The 20,870-nt window shown below is 38.9% G+C and overlaps 2 protein-coding genes, 1 long non-coding RNA gene and 2 pseudogenes across 9 annotated transcripts in view; 4 read left to right on the top strand and 1 right to left on the bottom strand.

Annotated features, from left to right (window-relative positions):
* The window catches only part of LOC146472173 (uncharacterized), a 241,432-nt gene that overhangs the window by 143,993 nt on the left and 76,569 nt on the right, over positions 1–20,870 (top strand). The window contains exons 1-4 of one of the 4 annotated variants that reach the window (XM_085119567.1): positions 13,352–13,402; positions 16,069–17,302; positions 18,893–19,000; positions 20,619–20,711. The exons of the other annotated variants lie outside the window; for them this stretch is intronic. Of the exons in view, the coding sequence (XP_084975693.1) occupies positions 13,382–13,402; positions 16,069–17,302; positions 18,893–19,000; positions 20,619–20,711 (1,456 nt within the window). The 5' untranslated portion in view covers positions 13,352–13,381. Of the gene's footprint in view, positions 1–13,351; positions 13,403–16,068; positions 17,303–18,892; positions 19,001–20,618; positions 20,712–20,870 lie in introns of those variants that run through there. 4 annotated transcript variants of the gene reach the window in all.
* LOC146472176 (uncharacterized) overlaps positions 1–20,870 on the top strand; it is a 128,271-nt gene that overhangs the window by 38,448 nt on the left and 68,953 nt on the right. The window lies entirely within an intron of this gene.
* Positions 1–20,870, top strand: part of LOC146472178 (uncharacterized) — a 137,781-nt pseudogene that overhangs the window by 103,564 nt on the left and 13,347 nt on the right. The window lies entirely within an intron of this gene.
* On the bottom strand, positions 44–5,630 carry LOC146472179 (uncharacterized). 2 transcript variants are annotated; one of them, XR_014866587.1, is made up of 5 exons: positions 4,960–5,630; positions 4,544–4,752; positions 4,121–4,346; positions 1,577–1,674; positions 44–62 (listed from the first exon to the last, which is right to left on the bottom strand). It is a non-coding gene; the product is annotated as an uncharacterized LOC146472179 (long non-coding RNA). The 2 variants fall into 2 exon arrangements; XR_014866586.1 differs by lacking the exon at positions 44–62 and adding an exon at positions 748–851 and having other exon boundaries at positions 4,960–5,629.
* The window catches only part of LOC146472174 (uncharacterized), an 84,108-nt pseudogene continuing 76,569 nt past the window's right edge, over positions 13,332–20,870 (top strand). The window contains exon 1 of the transcript XR_014866590.1: positions 13,332–13,402. The product of XR_014866590.1 is annotated as an uncharacterized LOC146472174 (transcript). The remainder of the gene's footprint in view (positions 13,403–20,870) is intronic.

Raw genomic sequence — 20,870 nt, 5'->3', positions numbered from 1 at the left:
ATTTGTATAATAAAAATATGATAACTGAATCACTGAACAGTGAAATACCAATTGTTTTTAACCTGCAAAGGAAACAGAATTTTGTTCAAAAAATAGGAGGTAAAAATCTGACTGAAGCAAATCCAAGAGAATTAACAACTATTTGTTCAAAGAATCAGGAGTGTCGAAAAAATTGAGGGTTCAAATAACTGAGATTGCACTGTAAAAATAATACCTGTACATATTAATTTTCATAATTCATTACTCACTACCAAATTTGAAAGTTTTCTTTTAATTAAAAGAGATAGCTGATAAGAAGTTTGACCTTTTATCTCTTAAATCACAGTTAGCAACAGAAGCCACAGTCTGGTTGCATTAAACATGGCCTGAATATCAGCCATCTCCTCTCCACATTATTGGTGAGTGATGGGAAATGTATACAGGGAATGCCCCTTGTTCAGCATATTTTTGTTACGCCTCTTTATCAGTTGAATAGTTATAAGAATGATTGAGTGACAGTGCTCTGTTGCTTATAAACACAGCTAGGCCCAGGCATCCAGTGGCCAATCCCTGTTGTACACACCATGCTAGAGCGATAGCCCTACATGGCCAACTAATTAAAATCTTTACTGCTGAAGAAAAATGTTACATGCCCAGTAAGTGCTTATTGTATTTGGTTCCTGCCATCATAAACATTCATAAAAAGGTAAGAAATTAAATACACAACTGGATCTATCCCTTGACAGGAAAAGTGCACAGAAACGTTCACACAAGAATGCATAATTTACAAGTTTATGAACTGCCTCAACAAAAACTTCCATTAACAAAGTGATTCTTGAGCTATACAGTGTTTTCATCACATCTGTCATGATCTGTGATGGTAAATAAAAAGCTTACATCAATTTATTTTTTGTTATGATTATTTATAAAATTCTCCCTTTCATATTTTGGAAGCCCCCCCCCCCCCCCCCCACCCAATGATGTTCTAAAATAAATATTTTTTTCCTGCCCCCCCCCCCCCACGTCATGAGCTATCCTGCAAACCATGGTAAAATACCATGCCCAGTCCCCCCCCCCCCCTCTATCACCCTTTTTAACTTAAAACCTCCTCTAAAATGGAAAATACAAGCATTTCTGGAGTCTTAACATTTAATGACATTTGCATTATAATTACCAGTAACTAATAAATTTCACTTTAAAAAATCCTTTACTAAAAATTAAAATGATATAAAGGCTGACATTCAATGCATAGAGAATGCAGTGGTTTTATGTCACAAACCACATTTATATAAATAGCTGTTGATTGCTTTGCCAAGGAATCATTCTAATATTCCAAGCACAACAGTTACATTGTTCTAGCCCTCTACCTTCTTTTAAAAAAAAATAATGTTCAGTCATCATACAAATTAATTGTAACTGTATAATCTCTTTAACATACCAATAGATTGTCTTTAAAAATCAATTTTTCTGGAGAAGAAATACAATTGCAGCCATTTTTAAATGTGATCTATATCACAAATAATGTTGTTAAGATAATGTTGTTTGATGAAGTCAGGTTCAAAGATACCGAAATGTCCAGAATTTGGAGACTGATTACCTCATCAGGATACATCGAGCACATGAAGACAGTGGCCAGGGGGAATCTGAAAGAACTAATTCTGCAGTTGGAGATGCTAGCCATTATCGATAGCAGTTCTATAAAATGGAAATATAATTTTTCATGACAAATCAGACGGAGAAATTAAGAAGATAGCTGTGACTAGCTGAGTATGAAAATCCCGAAGATAAAGAATAGGGAGAAATGCATGGAGGGTTGGTCATGACAGCATTGCGCATTGAAGATGCACCTGTTCTGTCAGATTACATTTAAGGGGATTTGTAACAGAGAGGGAGGAGGCATTTTTTTTTTCAACTCTACCCAGCTAATCATAATTTCATGAAGGGATAGGAAAGTTCAGCGAAAAAAAATGTCCCAAGCTATAATTATTTTTCTTGAATTTGTGACCATAAAATAAATGATCACCATGATGTCTGAGAGTTATACATGGAATTTGTCAAAGATAGTCCTACAAGGTTAAGAAAGAGCAGCAGTGCGCTTCATGCAAAAATTGGTTGGCTGGCTCCATGATGGGCAGAAAATTATTCCACACCCTTTCCCGGATGAAGAAAAAATAAGGTGCAAATTAAAGTGTCTTTGAATCTCTGGCTACTTCTTTAGACGAAACAGCATAACCAGTTGATTACTTTATGCCTAGAGCGCAAATAAAAAAAACATTCAATGAAGGAAAGCTGAACAAAGTGAAGGAAATTACAGACTTTTCTTCTATAGTGTACCTTTGTGGCTTCTGATGAGCTAGTTAAAATATACCTAGACCATTTAAATCATTTCCATTTCTCCAAAGATATGCAAAATCAAGCAACCATCGAGAACTGACGAAACCGAGAACAAGGATTACAATCAAAATATTGGAGAGAGTTACTACTATTAACTACAGGGTTAAAATCTCTTTATGGTTTTGAACTTGACATTTACTTGAAATCTGATTTATCTGATCATCAAAGCAATAGAGACGACACTGTTTCTGTGGGTGAAACATGGTGCAGTGAAAGTGAGGGGATGTTTAGTGAGAGTGAGTGATGATAGCGAGAGTGAACTTGACCATCCCCGGCGAAGAAAAGGTGCAGCACTAGAAGTGGACGGAGTGCAACACGCTTTGCGTTAAATTGGTGAATTGCTTAACCCTAGATTAATTGCTTAGCCCTTAATAATATTTTTTGTTGCTTAACCGGCAGGGGTATTTTGCTGAATGCCGAATGTTACATTTTATGCTACCTATGACATTTTAGCATTAAAGGAGAAGTATCACGAAAATTTGATGTAATTTCAAAACCGAAAAATGTTTGTCTGACAACAGAAACAAAAAAATTGGTGGCTAGGTTTGCTATAGATTATCACCCCAGTGCAAGAAAACTGTTGATAAGTGCCTCTGGCCAGGTTGCAATGGATTGAAACTTCAAAAATATTAGGCTAATGTTTTTCAAGTTCTCGTATTTTTGTTTCCAAAATGTGCTAGAACATATCATGAGTCGTTCCTGTCAAGAATTGAGTTGATTTCTCTCCTCTCACTGTTCTAGAATTATTTTGTATTAAAGTGAAGGTCTTATTTCACCATTTTTAACAAAAGAGGTCAATTAAACCCCATGGTACTTCCCCTTTAAGCAAAGAATGAAGTTATTTAGGTCTAAGCACTTCTCTTTTAACTGTCTAGGGTTAAACACTGGTTATACAGACATTTAGCTTTAAGTTGTTGTTATGGCAGCCATTCCATCAAAGGACTTCTATGAATTCAGCATTCTGCAAAATACCCCTGCCGCTTCAAAATCAAACTTTAAATTATACTCGGCTTTATGCGAATACATATACTACCTGTTATACAAGGTAGTAAGGTATCCTTTTGAACCCAAAAACCCATTTCAGTAAAAGAGGCATTCTAAGCTACATGATTATGCGAGTGGGAGTCCAAAATCAAGTATCAAAATATTACATGTATGTACACTGAAGGTAAATATTCAGGACGGGTACTTCCTCCTATAGCTTCCTATTGATATATTTTTTTTTCTGTTGTTATTATTCTTTTTCAAGGCGAACTTGTGTATATATAGCAATCAGTACAGAAATAAACTAAACAACTATCTTTAAAAAAATTTGCACAGACAAGGGAATAAATATAATAATACTCACAAATCTAAATCTTTGCCCTTATATCCTATTCTTTTAAGTATTTGTGTTTGTTCTCTGTAAAGACTGCCACAAATAAATGTTAAAATAGAAATATATGCGAGAAAAAACTTGTCAGTAGTTTTCACAGTGTATTGCAAGACGTTTGTTAGACTAACTATATTTTTACCTGAGAATCAAATTTTCTTAGATGCAGCAAAACCGGAAGAGATAAGAAAATAAACCTCCGAGGGAAATAACAAACATGGACCAAAAAATGAGCACCAGAGACTGCTCTGGCGTTAGCAGTAGCTTTTACAAAAGTTAAACAAGTTGCAGTGTCAACACTTCAAGAAAAACAATATCTTGCAAAACAGCAAATTAAAGTTCTGCCAACAAAATCACATAAAATAACATACTCGCCTCTTTGGAGATCGATAACAAGTCCTTTTATTCCATTGCTGATTTTTCGTTCGTTTTACAACGTTGAGTGAGCGAAAAGTTTCACTTCAAGAGGAAAAATGCAACGTTTCGTCGAGTCGATCGGATCAGAGTGAAATGAGTTCTCTTCGGCCGCTGTTTATGTTATCCCGCCTCTAAAAGAGTCCATATGTTTCCCCCGCCGCTAGTTGCCCTGCTCTTTTTCCCGCTGTTGAAAAGCAAAATTGGAGGAGATTAGAACATATAACTCTGAGGAAAAAAATTTAAAAAAGCCTGAAAAAATGAGCGAAAAAGACTGCTCTGAAATTAGCAGTATTAAGCTAAACTGCGTGTCAGACAGTGCAAGAAATCAATATCTTGCAAACCAGCAAAGATTTGTCAACAAAATCACATGGATATACTCGCCTCTTCTGAGAATAACCAGTCCTTTTATTTCACTGCTGATTTTTTCGTTCGTTTTACAACGCTAAGTGAGCGAAACATTCCACTTTAAGAGGAAAAATCCAACGTTTTGTCAAGCCGGATCGGAGTAAAATGAGTTCACTTCAAGTTTCGGTTGCTGTTTATGCCAACTCTCCCACCGGCCGCGAGTCGTATTTATACTCTTTCTCCCGCTGTTGGAAGGCAAAATTTGGAGTAGTTTAGAAAATAAAACTCCAAGGGTAATAATGAACATGGACCGAAAAAAGTGAGCTCAAAAGAATACTGTAAAGTAAGCAGTATTTAGCAGTAAACGGCGTGTCAACACTGCAAAACAACAAGTTCTTGCAAGACAGCAAACAAGCAAAGTTTTGTCAACAAAATAACATGAATATACTCGCCTCTTCTGAGAATAATCAGTCCTTTTATTCTAATTCCTGATTTTCCATTCGTTTTACAACATCAAGTGAGCGAAACGTTTCACTTCAAGAGGAAAAATTCAACGATTCGTCGCGCTGGGTCGGAGTAAGATGGTTTCACTTCAAAGTTCTGATGATGTGTAAGTCGATTTGTTTCTCCCGCCGCTAATCGTCTTGCTGTTTCTCCCGCTGTCGGCTACATAACTTGACTTTGTATTTTGTTGTCTTCAAAATGTCTTTGTGCATTTCTTAAAAGCAACTTCCCGCCATAGTTAGAAGAGGGAGACGCTAAACAAACAATGGTCGCGGCACGATTGCAGCACAGCTTCACACAATCTGAGTTTTCCTGTGGTACTAACTAATTGTGGTTGTTTCGCCCGAACGTCGACTCGCCCGAAAGCGTTTCGCCAGAACTTGCGTCGATTCGCACGACGAAATACACCGTATTCACAAATTCCATATGGATTTCATGATTAGTTCAAAGTTTTCACTTCACGGTAAAATTTCCCGCTAACAAAAATAAATCAATTAAATAATATTTGTTACAAGTCGACATGCAGCTATTTGTCTTGAAATCATAATCAATCATCTTGTAGGTAAATCCCTAACATCTCGGAGAAACTCGGCACCTCAACGTAAGAACCTCTTTTAGTTTGTTTGAACAATTTTTACTGATTTTACATCCGCTCGTTTTATCGTGTAGGCCTTATAGTTATTTCTTCTATTGTAAGTTTTCCATTTTATTCGTTAAAACATCGCTCTAATCGACGTGAGTCCGGGCGATATACCGTCGGGCGAAACAACCGCTGCGCTGCGTACGTCGTACGGACGGTCGCATGGACGGACACAAGTGACGTCATAACCAAACCGAATTTTCTCGCATTCACGGGTTACCAAATTCTCTTAGCTATGGGGCTCCGCTGCGCGCGCCTGCGGCGCGTGCAAGAGCTCCGCTATTAAAATGGGAAGTATCACGAAAATTTGATGTCATTTCAAAATCTAAAAACGTTTGACTGACAACAAAAACAAAAAATTAATGTCAAGTTTTAGTATAAATTATCACCTGGCAGTGCAATAAGACTGTCGATTAGTGCCTCTGGCCAGACACAGAGTTGGTCGGAATGGATTGAAACTTGAAAAATCTTAGGCTAATGTTTTTCAAGTTTTCGTATTTTTGTTTCCAAAATGCGCTAGAAAAGAGTACGAGTTGTTCCTGTCAAGAATTGAGTTGATTTCTCTCCTCTCGTTGTTCTAGAATTATTTTGTAGCAAAGTGAAGGTCTTATTTCACCATTTTTAACAAAAGAGGTCAAAAACCCCGTGATACTTCTCTTTAATTCCTCGATTGAAAAAATTTCCCGAGTAAAGTTTATTTTTAGAACTTCTTTTCAAGCGAGAAGGTATGATGTATTACAATTTAACTGTCATTTCTCTTCTTTGATTGGATAATTAACTGTGGGCGGTCCGAAGGTCCCCTGAGGACTGGTTGACTCAGTGGCTTATGCGCTGTTTACATGGAGGGAGGAGGATCCTAGCACAAGGAAGATCCAAGAAGGCGGATCAACTTTTTTTTTTGATGTGCAGAAATTTCGGTCGGAGTGGTTACCAAGTGGAGAAGGAAAAGAAGAGAAATTGTCGGCCTTTAGCAGCTGAACGCTCGGCTGCAGGCATGCTTGTTCTTTTTTGTTCCTAGTACTAGGATCTCTCAGCTTAGTCGTCAGCTAGCCGGCAAGATCCTATCGCTAGGGCCAAGTACAACTTTTTGCATGTAAACTGAATACAGAAAACATATGGCGCTAGGGTGATCTGCCTTCTAGGATCTTCCTAGTGCTTGGATTTTCCTCCATGAAAGTAGCCTCTTACTATCCAGATCACAGTCTTCTGCCCAAGGAGAGAAAAACAAATACAAATGCAAACGACTCATAAACGGTGAAGAGTAGGGCCTTGATGAGACTGGGGATTAAGTCATCCAGGTTGGGTGTTCTTGATTTTATACTTGGGTTTTTCTCTTTCAATGCCCTCAAAAATCCATTTCCTTGTCCTTAAGCGTTGATTCCTTGTCCAGCGTAGAATCTTGTTCTTCCAGCCAGCTTCATATGACAAACCATGTGACACTATTTGACCAATAAAATAAGCCCTTTACCATATTTGGGAGCAACGCGGAAGTCTAGGGAATAGCAGGACCCGAAATGCAGCCATAGAGGTCTTCATCAGGGTGCAGTTTTAAATTGTTTTGTATCTTTTGTCTTTGAATTTTCGCGTTTTCTTATCTGTTGTCAATCGTGTAACCATGGGCTGACTTCATCGAGTCACAAGAGTCTCAATATGTAGGCTGCTGGGAATAGCGTGATCGCTTTAGCGTTTACCTGCAACTCAATTTGCCTGCAGATTTTCGGCATGCCAGAAGGTAAGCTTGAGACAAGTTTAAGGGAACTCAACGTCGAGATAAAATAAGGTCAAGTTCTTTGTACCGCTGTCATACTTACCCCCTTCCACAGACAGCGAGCATAAATCGAGCAGAACGTACACACTTCTGTTCCGAAGCAACCGCACGTAAATTTTGTGAGACGGATCGCGTGACATGTACAATCTGCTTGTTAGAAGCTAATTCGATTTATTTGTGAACTCTCATAACTCTTTTTCTTCGGTCATTTTAAAGTTAAGCTAACGTGTAGGTATCCATCGAAGAAAAGTTCCAAATTTATATGCTTCTGTAAATTTTACAGGAACATGTTTGGTTTATGTCATCACGTTGTGATTTTACCCTATTTCTTTGTTTGTTTGTTGTCTAAATCTCTCAGGTCCAATGGTAAAATAAGAAATTAATATAAAACAACCGGGAGATCAGTGGAGATTTTATATAATTAACCCCCAGTCCAGAGAATATGTCTAAAATAACTTAATGTTTTAATAACTTACATAAACTTACTGTTTACAACTGGGCCCTTGCTTGCAAATGAGATGTAGTATATCAAACACGAGACACAGTGTTCCATCACATATCAAATACCGAGAAGAGAGTTGAAAAGATAACACGTAGTGCAGTATTTTTGACCAACTTCAACATTTTTGTTATTGCGATGAAACACTGTGACGAGTGTTTGATATAACTTCTCAAACAAACTGATTTTGAAGGGGAAATTAAGGATGCAAAACCGAGGAGTTTTGCATCAGATATCCAAACACATCATGGTGCATGATTTCCTTTGTCTTTGGCTTTTGAATTATCAATGAGTTTGATGAATGAAATGAAAAGATACTTCCTATTTCTCAGCTAGGAAGATCCTATCTCTAGGAAGATCCTAGCACTAGGGCCAAGTACAACCTTTTGCATGTAAACTGAATACAGAAAACATATGGCGCTAGGATGATCCACCTTCTAGGATCTTCCTCCCTCCATGTAAACATGCAGTCCCTAAGTTGGTCTGGTTAAATTTTTTAAGTGCTCATTTTGCGTGTTGATATAGACTCCTATGTTTTTTGTGAAGATGTCCTAAGATTGTGAATAAATTATATAGATGAACTTGATGGTCTGTCAAAAATTACAGGTATCCTTCAACAGTCAGTTACTGTTTTGAAGTCTTCAGTCTTCATAGAGCATGCTTCCAGTAGGTTGATTCAGCTGCTAAAATTTTGGATAGTATAGTACCTCTTCCAGACCTCTAATTTCATTGGTCCCCTAGTACTGTAGCTCTCATTGTTTTCTGCAGGGGACCCATTGTTCCCAACCAATGACCTATTGTTTCGTTCTCCAATCACAGACCTCGTCTGGATAGCTACTGTCCTTCTCAAAATTTTCTTAACCTAATGTAATGCATACATGAGAAATTGGAGTAATACATTGGAGTCTTAATTTTTAAGACTGATGTCCCAATCCTTTAGGGTAAACGAACCCAGTACTCAATTTAAATTTTAATGAATCTTCATTGTCATGTAATTTTTCATGCATTAATGGCTCTGAATTTACATAAGAAGAAAAAAGCTGTCCACATGTTTTTTCTAGTTTGGTTAATGTACATTAAGGTGGCTGAACACAGTTTGTGTGCGCTTTACAGATTCTGTTAGTGATGCTATTAAGTGGGCGCTAGGGTTGTGTTAAGTAAATACTATTGATCCCTCGATTTTATACCAAATGGATCACAAAGGTAAGTTTTGCTCTTAAAATAACACAGTCTCTGGTTTGTAAATCGTTCTTCATTTAATGCCGAACGAAGAAAGTGAGTTCACAATGAGCTATTAGCCATTTTGTATGCTTTTCATCTTTGCCGAGACAACCTAATTAAAAGCCACGCATGCGCATTTGAGCAAAAAATTGTGATTGGTTGTTTTAATGGAAATGAACTGTTTTCTAAGGAACCGCTTGTTAGAATTTCGTGAAATTTGACAAAACAGTAGTTTTCTAAAAGCGTAACTTGCCTACAAACCAAAACCAAAATCTAACAGAGGGTATCTTCAAAACACATTAAAGTGCAAAACCAACATTGACATGAGATCTCTGTTAAAATTACACGAAAGCAGCGTCAGTCTGTCAGTATTTTGTGAGTTTTTCTGGGTACAAAAAATAGAAAAAATTTAATGAGTGCATTTTCTAAAAATTAAGGAAAACCATTATTTGTGGACGGTTAATAGCTTGCTGTGTTTCCATGGCAATGGCACCTTGCTCAACGAGAAGTACCAAAATTTATTCCTTCTTAGTTAATCTTGCACCATGCTAATTTCGAGTACTCAGAAGTACGTAGCTTTCAAATAATGTCTACTAACACCTGTATACTGGAAAACTGTGTTTGGCCACCTTAAGTCACACCTGTAAATGTATGCAAAATTATGCGACATTGGAAATCCAGCTTAATACTTAAACGTAAAAGTTAGTGGGTAATTTCATTGTTCTACATGTATCACTTTTAAATGTTGGTCTTTTAATGTAATAATAATTATTTTAAAGGTTTGGCCAGTGTCCTAGTGTTGCTTTACACGGATTCAAGATGTCAGTGATGGTATACTCTGCAGCAACTTTTGGTAAGTTTTTGTTGGTTCTTGAAATCAGTCACACTGCACAGGAAATTACCCTTAACACCTCCCATACAAGCCATTAAATAAGCCCTCCCCTCGCGGTCCATTTTTTTTAAACATTTTGTTCCAATAGCCCTTAAGCATGATGATGTCATGTTTTCTTTGGTAATTTCAAAACAAGGCTTGCTGGTGATGTTTCATGGGAATCTGTAGAGAAATATAGGACAGATCAGACACGACTCTAGGAAACTTGACTAAAATCACTTTTACTGAGGACAATATTGCCAGTGCTTCGCTAAGAGGAAAAAGTCCTAGTCAACTGACTATTCCTCAAGGCTCTAATTTCCCGCAGAAAAGAAGCAAAATTAATTGGACTGAAGCAAAGCCTAGTTGAAAAGTATGATGTCTCTACGTGTGAAATGTTTGTGTTGAATACGATTCATTCAACTGAATTAACCCAATCTTTCTTCTGAGTTCAAAGTTATATCAATGATGGTCTCAAAAATAACATCACACATCACACAAAAGCGGCAAAATCTTGGTATTTATGCCGGTAATGTTGATGTCGTCCGTGATGAGTTCATGTTTCCTACTTACACTGCTTGGTGGAAGGAAATCGCCAATGGTCGAACCTCGGTACCTGAATTTTCTTTGCCCATAAACATGATGACATACTTTCTGTGAACAAAGGGAACTGAGAACCTTTTTGCCTCCAAAGCAGATTCAGCTATTTCCATTGAGAAATTTAACTTTCTAGTTCTATGTCATTTTTTCACTTTTTGGCTCGCAAATTTCAACTCAGATTCGACCTTCAGCATCTTCACAAGTTTTTTTTTTTTTCGGTTGCAAGTGCACCATGTTTGGAAGATTTTAAATCGCCAAATGCTATTCTTTGATTGGTTTTTGCTTTGGCTGGTGGCTTTCCTGTTGGTTTTTCTTTCAGAACAAAACAAAACTTTGTTGTCACAGACTCACTTCATAGATTCTAATGATTTGAACTGAGTGTTAAATGAAACAGGAAGCTTCAAAATGATCACCCCAAATCCTCAAATATTCATTTACTGTTGTGTTGGTTCATCGAATCTTTGCAAGCGATTTCAAAAGAAGGTCTAGGTCATCCATGTTAACCGATGCCAAGACATGTTGTTTCTCTTGATGGCAGAATTATTAATTATAATTATTTGCACCCATAAGCAATATGCATAATATGCATCAACGAGGCATTGTACAGTTCCAGAAAATATCTGTACTCCCCCACACCAGAGACGTTTTTTTGTTTTGCATCTCCCCTTCCCCCCCTGGAAATTCCAGTTTAGCTCCATACTTTAATGTTTCTAAAATTTCGGTTTTTAAGATTCCCCTCCCCCTAGGAATTTCTGATTACCACCTTCCTTGGGTTGGGTATGGACTTTTTTCTGGAAATGCCCATTTTAAACAAAAAAATCAACAAATAACATTCCTTAACCTTTCTTATATTCCTCTATGAGTAAACAAACATGAAGCTCAGATCACTACCAAGCCTTAAATGCTTTGGTGGACAGAAGAAAATTTGTGATGCCATCTCACATTTAAGTGCTCTTCAGGAATGTGTCTTATGTCTAAGAACATCTGTAGAAAATTCTTTTGGTTTCTATGAATCACCCATATTTGGAAATCCACCCTTACCTGTAGCTAAACTATGGTAAATGTAATTCCCTTTCTTTAGAAGCTGTTTGCAATGCCACTCTAGTTGTCCCAACTAGTTTTAAAATTAATTTCCCCTGACTCATCCCCAGTCGTCTCTCTTGTTGGGAAACGCAGAGCGTGAAGAGTGATGGGAAGGAAGAAAGCGAAGCGCAAGGGGTGATGGGAAGGAGAAAAGGGAAAGAAAGAAAGTCTCTCCTTCCCGCCTTCCCATCACCCTTTGCGGTCACTGTCACGCAAGACATCACGCGAGACAAGAGAGACGAATGGGGACGAGTCCGTAATTTCCCAGTGACTATAAGCTCAGTATGAATACAAGTTATGGCTGCATTAAGTCTGCTCTTGCGCATAAGTTTACAAGTTTAAATTGAAATTATATACATGAAGGGATATGTAGTTTGCTTGTAAATCCATCATATTTCATACATTCTTTGTAGGTTCTGCGACTCCAGTGGCCAGTTCTGTGCATGTACATGGGGAAAAATAAAACCTTGTGTTGAGAATGCTGTATTATTCTAGAAAGTGACACAGGCATACTCGGAAAAAAGAAATGCGAGTGCTCCTATCAGGAGTTGAAACTAAGACCTTCCTATTACTAGTTCGGATGCCCTACTACTGAGCTACAGGAGACTCATGGAAGCTAAGACCATTAAACTAGGTTCATGGACAAATATCTACCTACTGCTAGGATTTGAATGTGGAGCGTGTAATATATGAAATAAATGTGATGGTACATGTATATTTGTTATTTATATTTGAATGAGAATGATTTATTATTCTAGAAAGTGACGGTCAGGCATACTCGGAAAAAAGATATCCGAGTGCTCCTATGCTCCTATCTGAGTGCTCCTAGCCCAGGGCTGTCATTAAGAGGTGGGGGCCGGGGATTTCCCCCGGTTACTAAGAACGCGGCCCCCTGCTATTTTCATAGGAAAATAGAAGAAAAATAGAACCAAAAGAAATTCCTAGCTGTTTGATTCCCTGCCTACTTGTTGTATTTATCCAGCAACTTGAAATCTTAGTGACAGCCCGGCTAGCCCGCTCCTATATTTGTCCTATGAACCTAGTTTAATGGCCTTAGCTTCCACAAGTCTCTAGTAGCTCAGTGGTAGAGCTTCCGAACTAGTAATCAGAAGGTCTTTACTGTAGGTTCAACTCGTGATAGGAGCACTTGTATTTCATTTTTTGAGTATGGCTGTGTCACTTTCTAGAATAATACATCATTCTTATTCATTCACCAGGCTTGAAATATACTGTCACATTCATTTCAAAACCTTGTGTTGTAGGATTTCTATTTGAAAACAATAGGGAGCTTAAGCAATGACGACGGCAGCGGCAGCGAAAATGTCACCTGAAAATATAACTTTATTTCATTTGTGCTACTTCGCGATTATTTCAACTTGCTCAACTTTTACAAAAATGGTGAACTATCCAGGAACCAAATTGGTAGGAGTGGTGTACAAGTGAGAAAGGAAATGAAAAATTCACCGACAGCCGTTGACGTTCTCCACAAAACCTTAAACCCAGAGCGATTGTTTTTGCTCATTAAACTTATTGTTTTGCGGCGTTGTTGTTGCCATTGCCGTCGTCGTTGCCTAAGCACCCCAATATAGTTCAAGCAAACATGAAATCACACACAAACAAGCTTTCCTTTCTATTTGCAGTTTTAATTTAGCATCAGAGTTGAAGGTTGTTTCTGAAGGCTTCCTGTGATGTCCAGGTTGACAATTAAGGTAACTTTCAGTCTGTGGTAATTGAACTGATACAGATAATGCTCATCTTGGATATTGTACAGTCAAGACACCCTATGTGTGTGTGCATTATTTGTCTGGCATAGAAGAGCTAACCCCAGGGCAGGTGTCCATTCCTCCCCAGACTAAGCTAACCTCATCCCTGTGAGGTGCAAGACCCCCCAAAACATACAATGTAGCTAACCCCAGTTCAGCTATTCACTCTCCCTAAACAAACCTATTCATACTCCTCTGAAATGCCCAATACCCCAAACAAGAGCTACATGGAACCCAAGGCAGGTGTTTACCCTCTCCAAACTAAGCTTACCTACCCGTATGAGATGCAGAAAACCCCCAAACAATACCTCTGCCAGGGTTCTCCCTAAATTTTGGAGTAGAAGGAGAATAAAATGGAGTAGCCGGCGGAGGAATTTATAAAGGCGCATAAGTGCCTTCCATGCGCCTCTGGCTCGCTCGCATTTTGCATGTGTTGGAATACATACTAGTATGTTGTCTGATATGGAGCGTTTTTCGTCGGTAACCGCTGCCTCGCAATCTGAGCCTGTTTCGTTTGCTGAACGTACGATTGACGTCTGCAAACAGATTCAAGCGATGGTGTGGCGAAATTTTTGTCAAAACTTTCAACTTTATTCAGTCAAAAACATTTTTGGACACTTGGCTCTTTAAGTAAAACTTTATTTATTTCGTAATGTATTTACCCAAGGGAAAGAAGGCATCGCAAATGGAAAAGTTGCGGTTAAATGCAAAGAAAAGTATTTATCTATTTTTTTTAATTGGATCTGAGTAGGCGGTGCACCCAGGATGACTAGCCGGCGATTTTCGCCAGGCGCCGGGGCTTACGGAGATCTCTGTCTCCCCGTAACGGGTGATCATCCTTTCCAAAGCTAACCTTACATCTGTGAGGTGCCGAATACCCCAAACAATAACTATCCCAAGGGTAGGTGTTCACTCTCCCCAAACTAAACTAACCTTACCCCTGTGATTTGTGCAATCACCCAACCAATAGCTAACCCCAGGGAAGGTATTCACCCTCCCCAGACTAAGTTTAACCTTACCCCTAAGAGGTGACCAATCCCACAAAACATAGCTTACCCAGGGCAGCTATTCACTCTCCCCAAACTAACCTATTCATGAATACTTCTATGAAATGTCCAATCCCCCCAAAAGGAGCTAACCCCAGGGAGGTGTCCACCCTCCCAAAACTAAACAAACCTTACCCCTGTGATGTGCCCAATCTCCTAAACAATAGCTTACCCCAGGGTAGGTGTTCACCCTCCCCAAACTAAGCTACCCTTTCCCCTATGCGATGCCCAATCCCCCAAACAATAGCTATCCCCAGGGAAGGTGTTTATGCTCCGTAAACTAAGCTACCCTTACCCCAAAGAGGTGTTTAATTCCCCAAACAATAGCTAACGGCAGGGTAGGTGTTCACCCTCCCCAAAACTAAGCTAACCTTACTGCTGTGATGTGCACAATCCCCCAAACGATAGCTAATCCCAGAGTAGACCTGTATTCACCCTCCCCAAACAAAGGTAACCTTACCCATCTTAGATGCCCAATTCCCCAAACAATAGCTAATGACAGGGTAGGTGTTAACCCTCCCCAGACTAAGCTAACCCTACCCCTATGGAATGCACAATCCCGCAAACAATAGCTAACCCCAGGGTAGGTATTCACGCTCCCCAAACTAAGCTAACCTTACCCTTATCAGGTGCCCAAACCCCCAAACAATAGCTAACCGCAGGGTGGTTGTTGACCCTCCCCAAATTAAGCTAACCTTACCCCTATGTGATGCTCAATCCCTTAAACAATAGCTCACCCCAGGGCAAGTGTCCACCCTCCCCAAACTAAGCCAACCTTACCCCTATCAGATGCCCAATCTTCTAAACAATAGCTAATCCCAGGGTAGTGTTCACCCTCCCTAAACTAAGGTAACTGTATTTCTATGCGAAGCCCAATTCCCCAAACAATAGCTAATCCCATGGCAGGTGTTCACCCTCCTCAGACTAAGCTAACCTTACGCCTGTGAGGTGCCCAATCCCCCAATAAGAGCTAACTCCAGGACAGGGTTGACCTTCCCCAGACTAAGCTAATCTTACTCTCGAAACTAATTTTAAATAAAGTAATATGAGAGACTGAACAAAGTTATCAACTCATAGTTCTGTAACCTGCTTTGCTGGTCAGTAGCAGTTTTGGGCCTTTGAAAGGATCTTAGTGAAACCTAAGACATTTGATCAGCTTTAAAAGTTGTTTCCAATTTTATTTGAGACACAAGGGAAGAAGGCTTCTTATTTTTAGTCTACACTGCAAAGAACATATTTGTTCCTCTGATCATGTATTAAAGGAATTGGTTCTTCCATGTTATGAAAGTTTGGGATGACATGGATCCCTTTAAAAAACGTCTTACTTTCTAGTTTGTCATCAAGGTAATTGCGGGACGATTGTGAATAAACCCTTCGAACTACTGAACAGTTACATTCAACTTAAATGATCCATTAGACAGCCTCCTTAAATTCAATTTACTCCTCTAAAATGTAGCAAGCTCAATAGCTTTGGATCATGGTGACCATGATCTCTGATAACTGTCTGGTGTTAGCACATTAGCATGTTGAGTCTCGTTCATTAAATCAATTACACATTTGTTTTAGGATTCCTCCTTGCCTAGCACGTCAGCCTCTACATCACAGGAATGCCTAGAAAGTAGGCCAAGCTTGGCTTCCAACAGGAAACTAAAAGTTACTCTTCTCAGTAGTGAATGGCGATCTACAAAAGGAGGCTTGTCAACCATTAATAGAGAACTTGCCATCCAGTTAGCAAAACACCACAATGTGGAAGTCAGTGTCTATCTCCCTCACTGTAGTGAAGAGGACAAAAGGGGCGCTGCTAGTCACAATGTCGATCTAATTGAAGCAGAGGAGATGCCTGGTTATGATCCAATTGACTGGTTGGCCACCATTCCAAAAGATCATGTCATGGACTGTGTGATAGGCCATGGAGTCCATCTTGGTCGTCAAGTGCCCCACATAAAACGTCTGCATGGTGATTGTAAATGGATTCAGGTTGTTCATAGCGACCCTGAAGAACTTGGAATGTTCAAGAGCTATGCAGACCCCATTTCCAAAGGTGAGAAAAAGCACCAGGCAGAGGTCAAACTCTGTGAATTAGCTGATCAAGTCGTAGCAGTCGGACCCAAGCTGGCTGAAGCTTTCTCCTGTTACCTCCGTTCCTGTGGAAAGGACCAAGATGTTCTCAATCTCACCCCAGGGCTGTTCTCTGAGTTTGCTGATGTGAAGCAAGCCACTGAAGAAAGAAGAACATTTCGTGTTTTAGTGTTTGGGCGTGGAGATAGCGAAGACTTTCACTTGAAGGGATATGACATTGCTGCCAGGGCAATTGCTGAGCTGAAAGACGTGTCACAACCCTACAAACTTGTGTTTGTTGGTGCACCAAATGGAGAAGAAGAGAAAGTCAGAGGAATGTTACTCAAGGAAGGCATTGCTCCTACTCAACTAACTGTGCGTAGTTTTAAGGAAAGAGAGCAGCTAGCTCAACAGTTTTCCGAGGCAGACCTTGCTATCATACCCTCAAGAACTGAAGGATTTGGGCTGGCTGCACTTGAAGCTTTGTCTGCCGGTCTCCCTGTGCTTGTCAGTGGTAACTCGGGTCTTGGAGAAGCTTTAAAGAAACTGCCGTATGGTTCTTGCAGCGTCGTGAATTCAGAGGATCCTAAAGAGTGGGCCAAGGCAATCGGGGCTGTTCGTGAAAAAGACAGGGCTGTACGACTTGAAGAGGCTAAAGATCTATGTGGAAAATATGCACGAAAATACAGTTGGGAGGAACAGTGTGGCAGACTTGTAGAAAGGATGATGAGTATTGCTCTAGGTATGTGCAGTAGTAGTTGTTGCATCACACTTAAACTCATCACCAAGAGATAAGTATTGGGTAGGTAACTGCAATGTCTGTGGGGGAGCCACAAGCAAGTGCAAGAGGTAACCATGACAACCCTGTGAGCGGCTACCACCCAGGCACCGTCACAGTGAATACTTAGTGGAATATTTAATACTTACCAATACTTACCTAGAGAGAGGGGAGGGATGGGAGCAAAGATTTTTTGTGCAACTGTACATGCAGCACAACGTGAGCAAAAAGGTTGAGCTGTAAATTTACTGAGGCCCTGCAAAATTCTTGGACCATCCCGCCTAAATTAAAGGAGTAGACCGCTGGCAAGCATTTCTTGAGTTTAACCTTGCCTAAATTACATTTAGCCCAATTAAAAACATTATTAACAACTTGTGCATTATTAATGTACATTATTAAACGTACTTAACAGCTCTGCAGGGCAAAAAGTGAGATTTATTTAGCTTCGTCAGATTGATATAAATTAAGATAAAAAAAGAGCTGTCTGAATAAACAAGTACAATTTTGTAGGTGAATAATTATAATTTCACTCTACCTGAATAAATTTTGTGAGCAAAGAACTATTTAAATGGAACAAAAAATGTGCTTTGTTTGTTTCATTGGCTCTCCATCTGTACATCCTCATAATTATACACCAAATAAAACCCTTATCTTATTTTCGGAAGGATTTCTGCACCGTAGATTGCAGTGGGAAGGGTTATATATCGCAAATACAGTAGAACCCCGGTAACTCAAACTGGGACAACTCAAACTCCCCGCTAACTCAAACTAAGTCTCATTTCCCTTGGATTTGACCCTACTTTTCAGTCACTTTAACTCGGATAACTTGAACTTGGATAACTTGAATTCCTCGCTAACTCAAACTAAATTTTGTCTCCGTTGATCGAAATTAACCCCAATAATTCTGGTTCTGGCAACTCACCACTGATGTCATCCCATTAGCTCCTCCTTTCATGTTATTGGTAAAATAAACATAGGAATTGACACTTCTAAAGCAATTTAATTCAATCATTTCTGATCTTTTTAGTCAAACGGCATGCACTGCCTGTTAAGCTGTCACATAGAAAACAAAAGTTCATAGTACAAGTTCATAATGTTCACATCTCAAGGCATTCCAATTCTTTCTTTAAAATGTTGAAAAAGTTTTTTTTACCCAAAAGCCTCAGCTTACATGGGACTTATAGTTTCTGATGAGAGTAAGTTTAATTTGCCCTGGGTTGTATACTGAAGTGCTGATAATCAATAAACTATAAATTATTTACATGAAAAGTCGCATTTTGCTATCTACCCCGATAACTCAAACCCCCGCTAACTGGACCAGTTTTTCGTCTCCCTTCAGAGTTCGAGTTACTGTGGTTCTACTGTATGAGGTACATTTAGAGAAGCTTTCAGATGGCACATTTTTTTTTTGTTTTTTTTGCTATTCAGCAAACTTGAAGTTGCAACTTCCTTTCCTTCCTCTTGCCCCACAAAAGAAATACTTGACGGTAAAATACTAGGAAATCTGAAAGTATCATGAGAGTTGTTACAAGATGGTTTTTATTTGTCTGACAGGGGATAAAGAAGATGAGCAAGATTCATCGATGAAAGGCAAAGACTCGATAACCCCCATGGTTTCCCAGGCTTATCAGGAACACACGCAGGCTGGAATTCTTCACAGAGGTATATATATAGTATTATCATTGAAAACCTTTGATAGGGTATACTTGTGTGACTTCATGTGCACTGAAGCCTCCAGTTTGGTGGTTTTCAACTGATCTTATTTTGGTTCCAGTAAGGTCTACTCAAATCGCATGTCTGATCGGATGCTATTGGAGTTGGAAACCGCTCTATTCATTAAGGTGGCCAAACACAGTTTGCACACGCTTGACAGGTTCATTCTTTTAGTGATGAGAGTAAGCACGCGCTAGGGTTGTGGTAACCAAATATGGCTTCGACAAAGTGATTTCTTAATTTTTTATCAAATGAATCAAAAAGTTGAGTTTTGCTCCTTTAAAATAATCCAGTGTCTTTGTTTTCAAAGGAACCCTTACTCTTACCTCTGAAGTTCATAGCTACAACACCAGATTTGTATAGAACCTTAATTTTCATCAGCCAAGGATAAGGAATAATTACGGAGCTGCCACTTTTGCATTTTCTGGGTCAAAAATTTGGGGAAAAATTCCCTTAAAATTAAAAAACTCCCATGTTATAGCTTCTACAAGCAATACAAATTGTACCTTTAAAATACCCAATGAGCATTTGATTTCTCTGCCCTCACTATTAATTATCATTTCTATTGTCTTTTATGTAAAAATTGTAGTATGATTTTATGCACTCTTAATTTTCTTTTGTTTTGTGCTACTTACTAGTTAGTTGCACATTATACATGTACGCTAGTTAGCTGCACATGGCAGTGACCAACCAATTCGAAAGCCTACGCTCCTTTGGTGACTGTGCACATTTTACCTTTGATGACTTATGTAATTTAGTGTAATGTCTCTGAATGTTACTTTTGTGATGTATTGTAATATTATTTCCTTTTGTAGTGCATAAATAATAAAAAAAATCTGAAAAAAAATCTGTCTCGTTTGTGAACCCTTTTACTTTCATCACGGAACAAAGAAAGGGATTTCACAAAGAGCTAAGTCTTTTTGCATGTTTTTAATCTTTGCTGTAAAAACTTAATTAAAAGCCACACATGCACATTTTACCAAAAAATTGTGGCTTGGTTGTCTTAGTGGAAATGAACCATTTTCTAAGGAACTGCTTGTCAGAATTTCGTGAAATTTAGCAATCACAGTAGTTCTCTAAAAGCGTAACTCGCCTGCAAACAAAAATCCAAATCTGACAGAGGATATCTTCACAAAACATTAAAGAGCAAAACGGATATTTACAGAAGATCCCTCTGTTAAAGTTACATGAAAGCAGTGTCAGTATATCAGTATTTTGTGAGTTTTTCTTGAGACAAAAAATGGAAAAATCTAACTAGTGGATTTTCTAAAAATTAAGGAAAACTATTGTTTGTAGACAGTCAATAGCTGCTGCGTTGCCATGGCAACAGGACCTAGCTCAACAACAAGTATTGAAATTCATTCCTTTTTTTGGTTGATCTTGCACCACGCTAATTTCAAGCACCCAGAAGTACGTAGTTTCCAAATAACACTTACTTACACCTGTATACTAAAAACCTGTTATAACCGCGCCATTTCACCATCATGATTCCTTCCTGGACAGATAACCAGCCTTAAGTGTTAAAATAGCTAAAGATTTATTTATTTATTGTTATTCACTTCACCAGAAGATCAAGCCACAGAAAAGGGCAAAAGACCATTGTATCCAAGTGGCACTCCATCTCCAAAGAAACCTAGACTTGCAACAGATGACCATGAAGGTAAGTATTGTGTAGCTTTTTCGGGGAGGGTTAACAGCCATGAATCAAATTACTTTCTCAAGCAATTTAAGGCCGAAATGAGACGCTTCTTGTTACAGTCAAATGGATATGGATGTTGGGTAACATTTGCTTAACACTTTGAGATTCTTGTGTTTCCTC

Source organism: Pavona decussata, unplaced genomic scaffold (assembly GCF_977016875.1).
Source record: "Pavona decussata unplaced genomic scaffold, jaPavDecu1.1 SCAFFOLD_100, whole genome shotgun sequence".
NCBI lineage: Eukaryota > Metazoa > Cnidaria > Anthozoa > Scleractinia > Agariciidae > Pavona > Pavona decussata.
The sequence above is the reverse complement of the archived record's forward strand: the minus strand, read 5'-3'. Positions and strand labels throughout refer to the sequence as shown.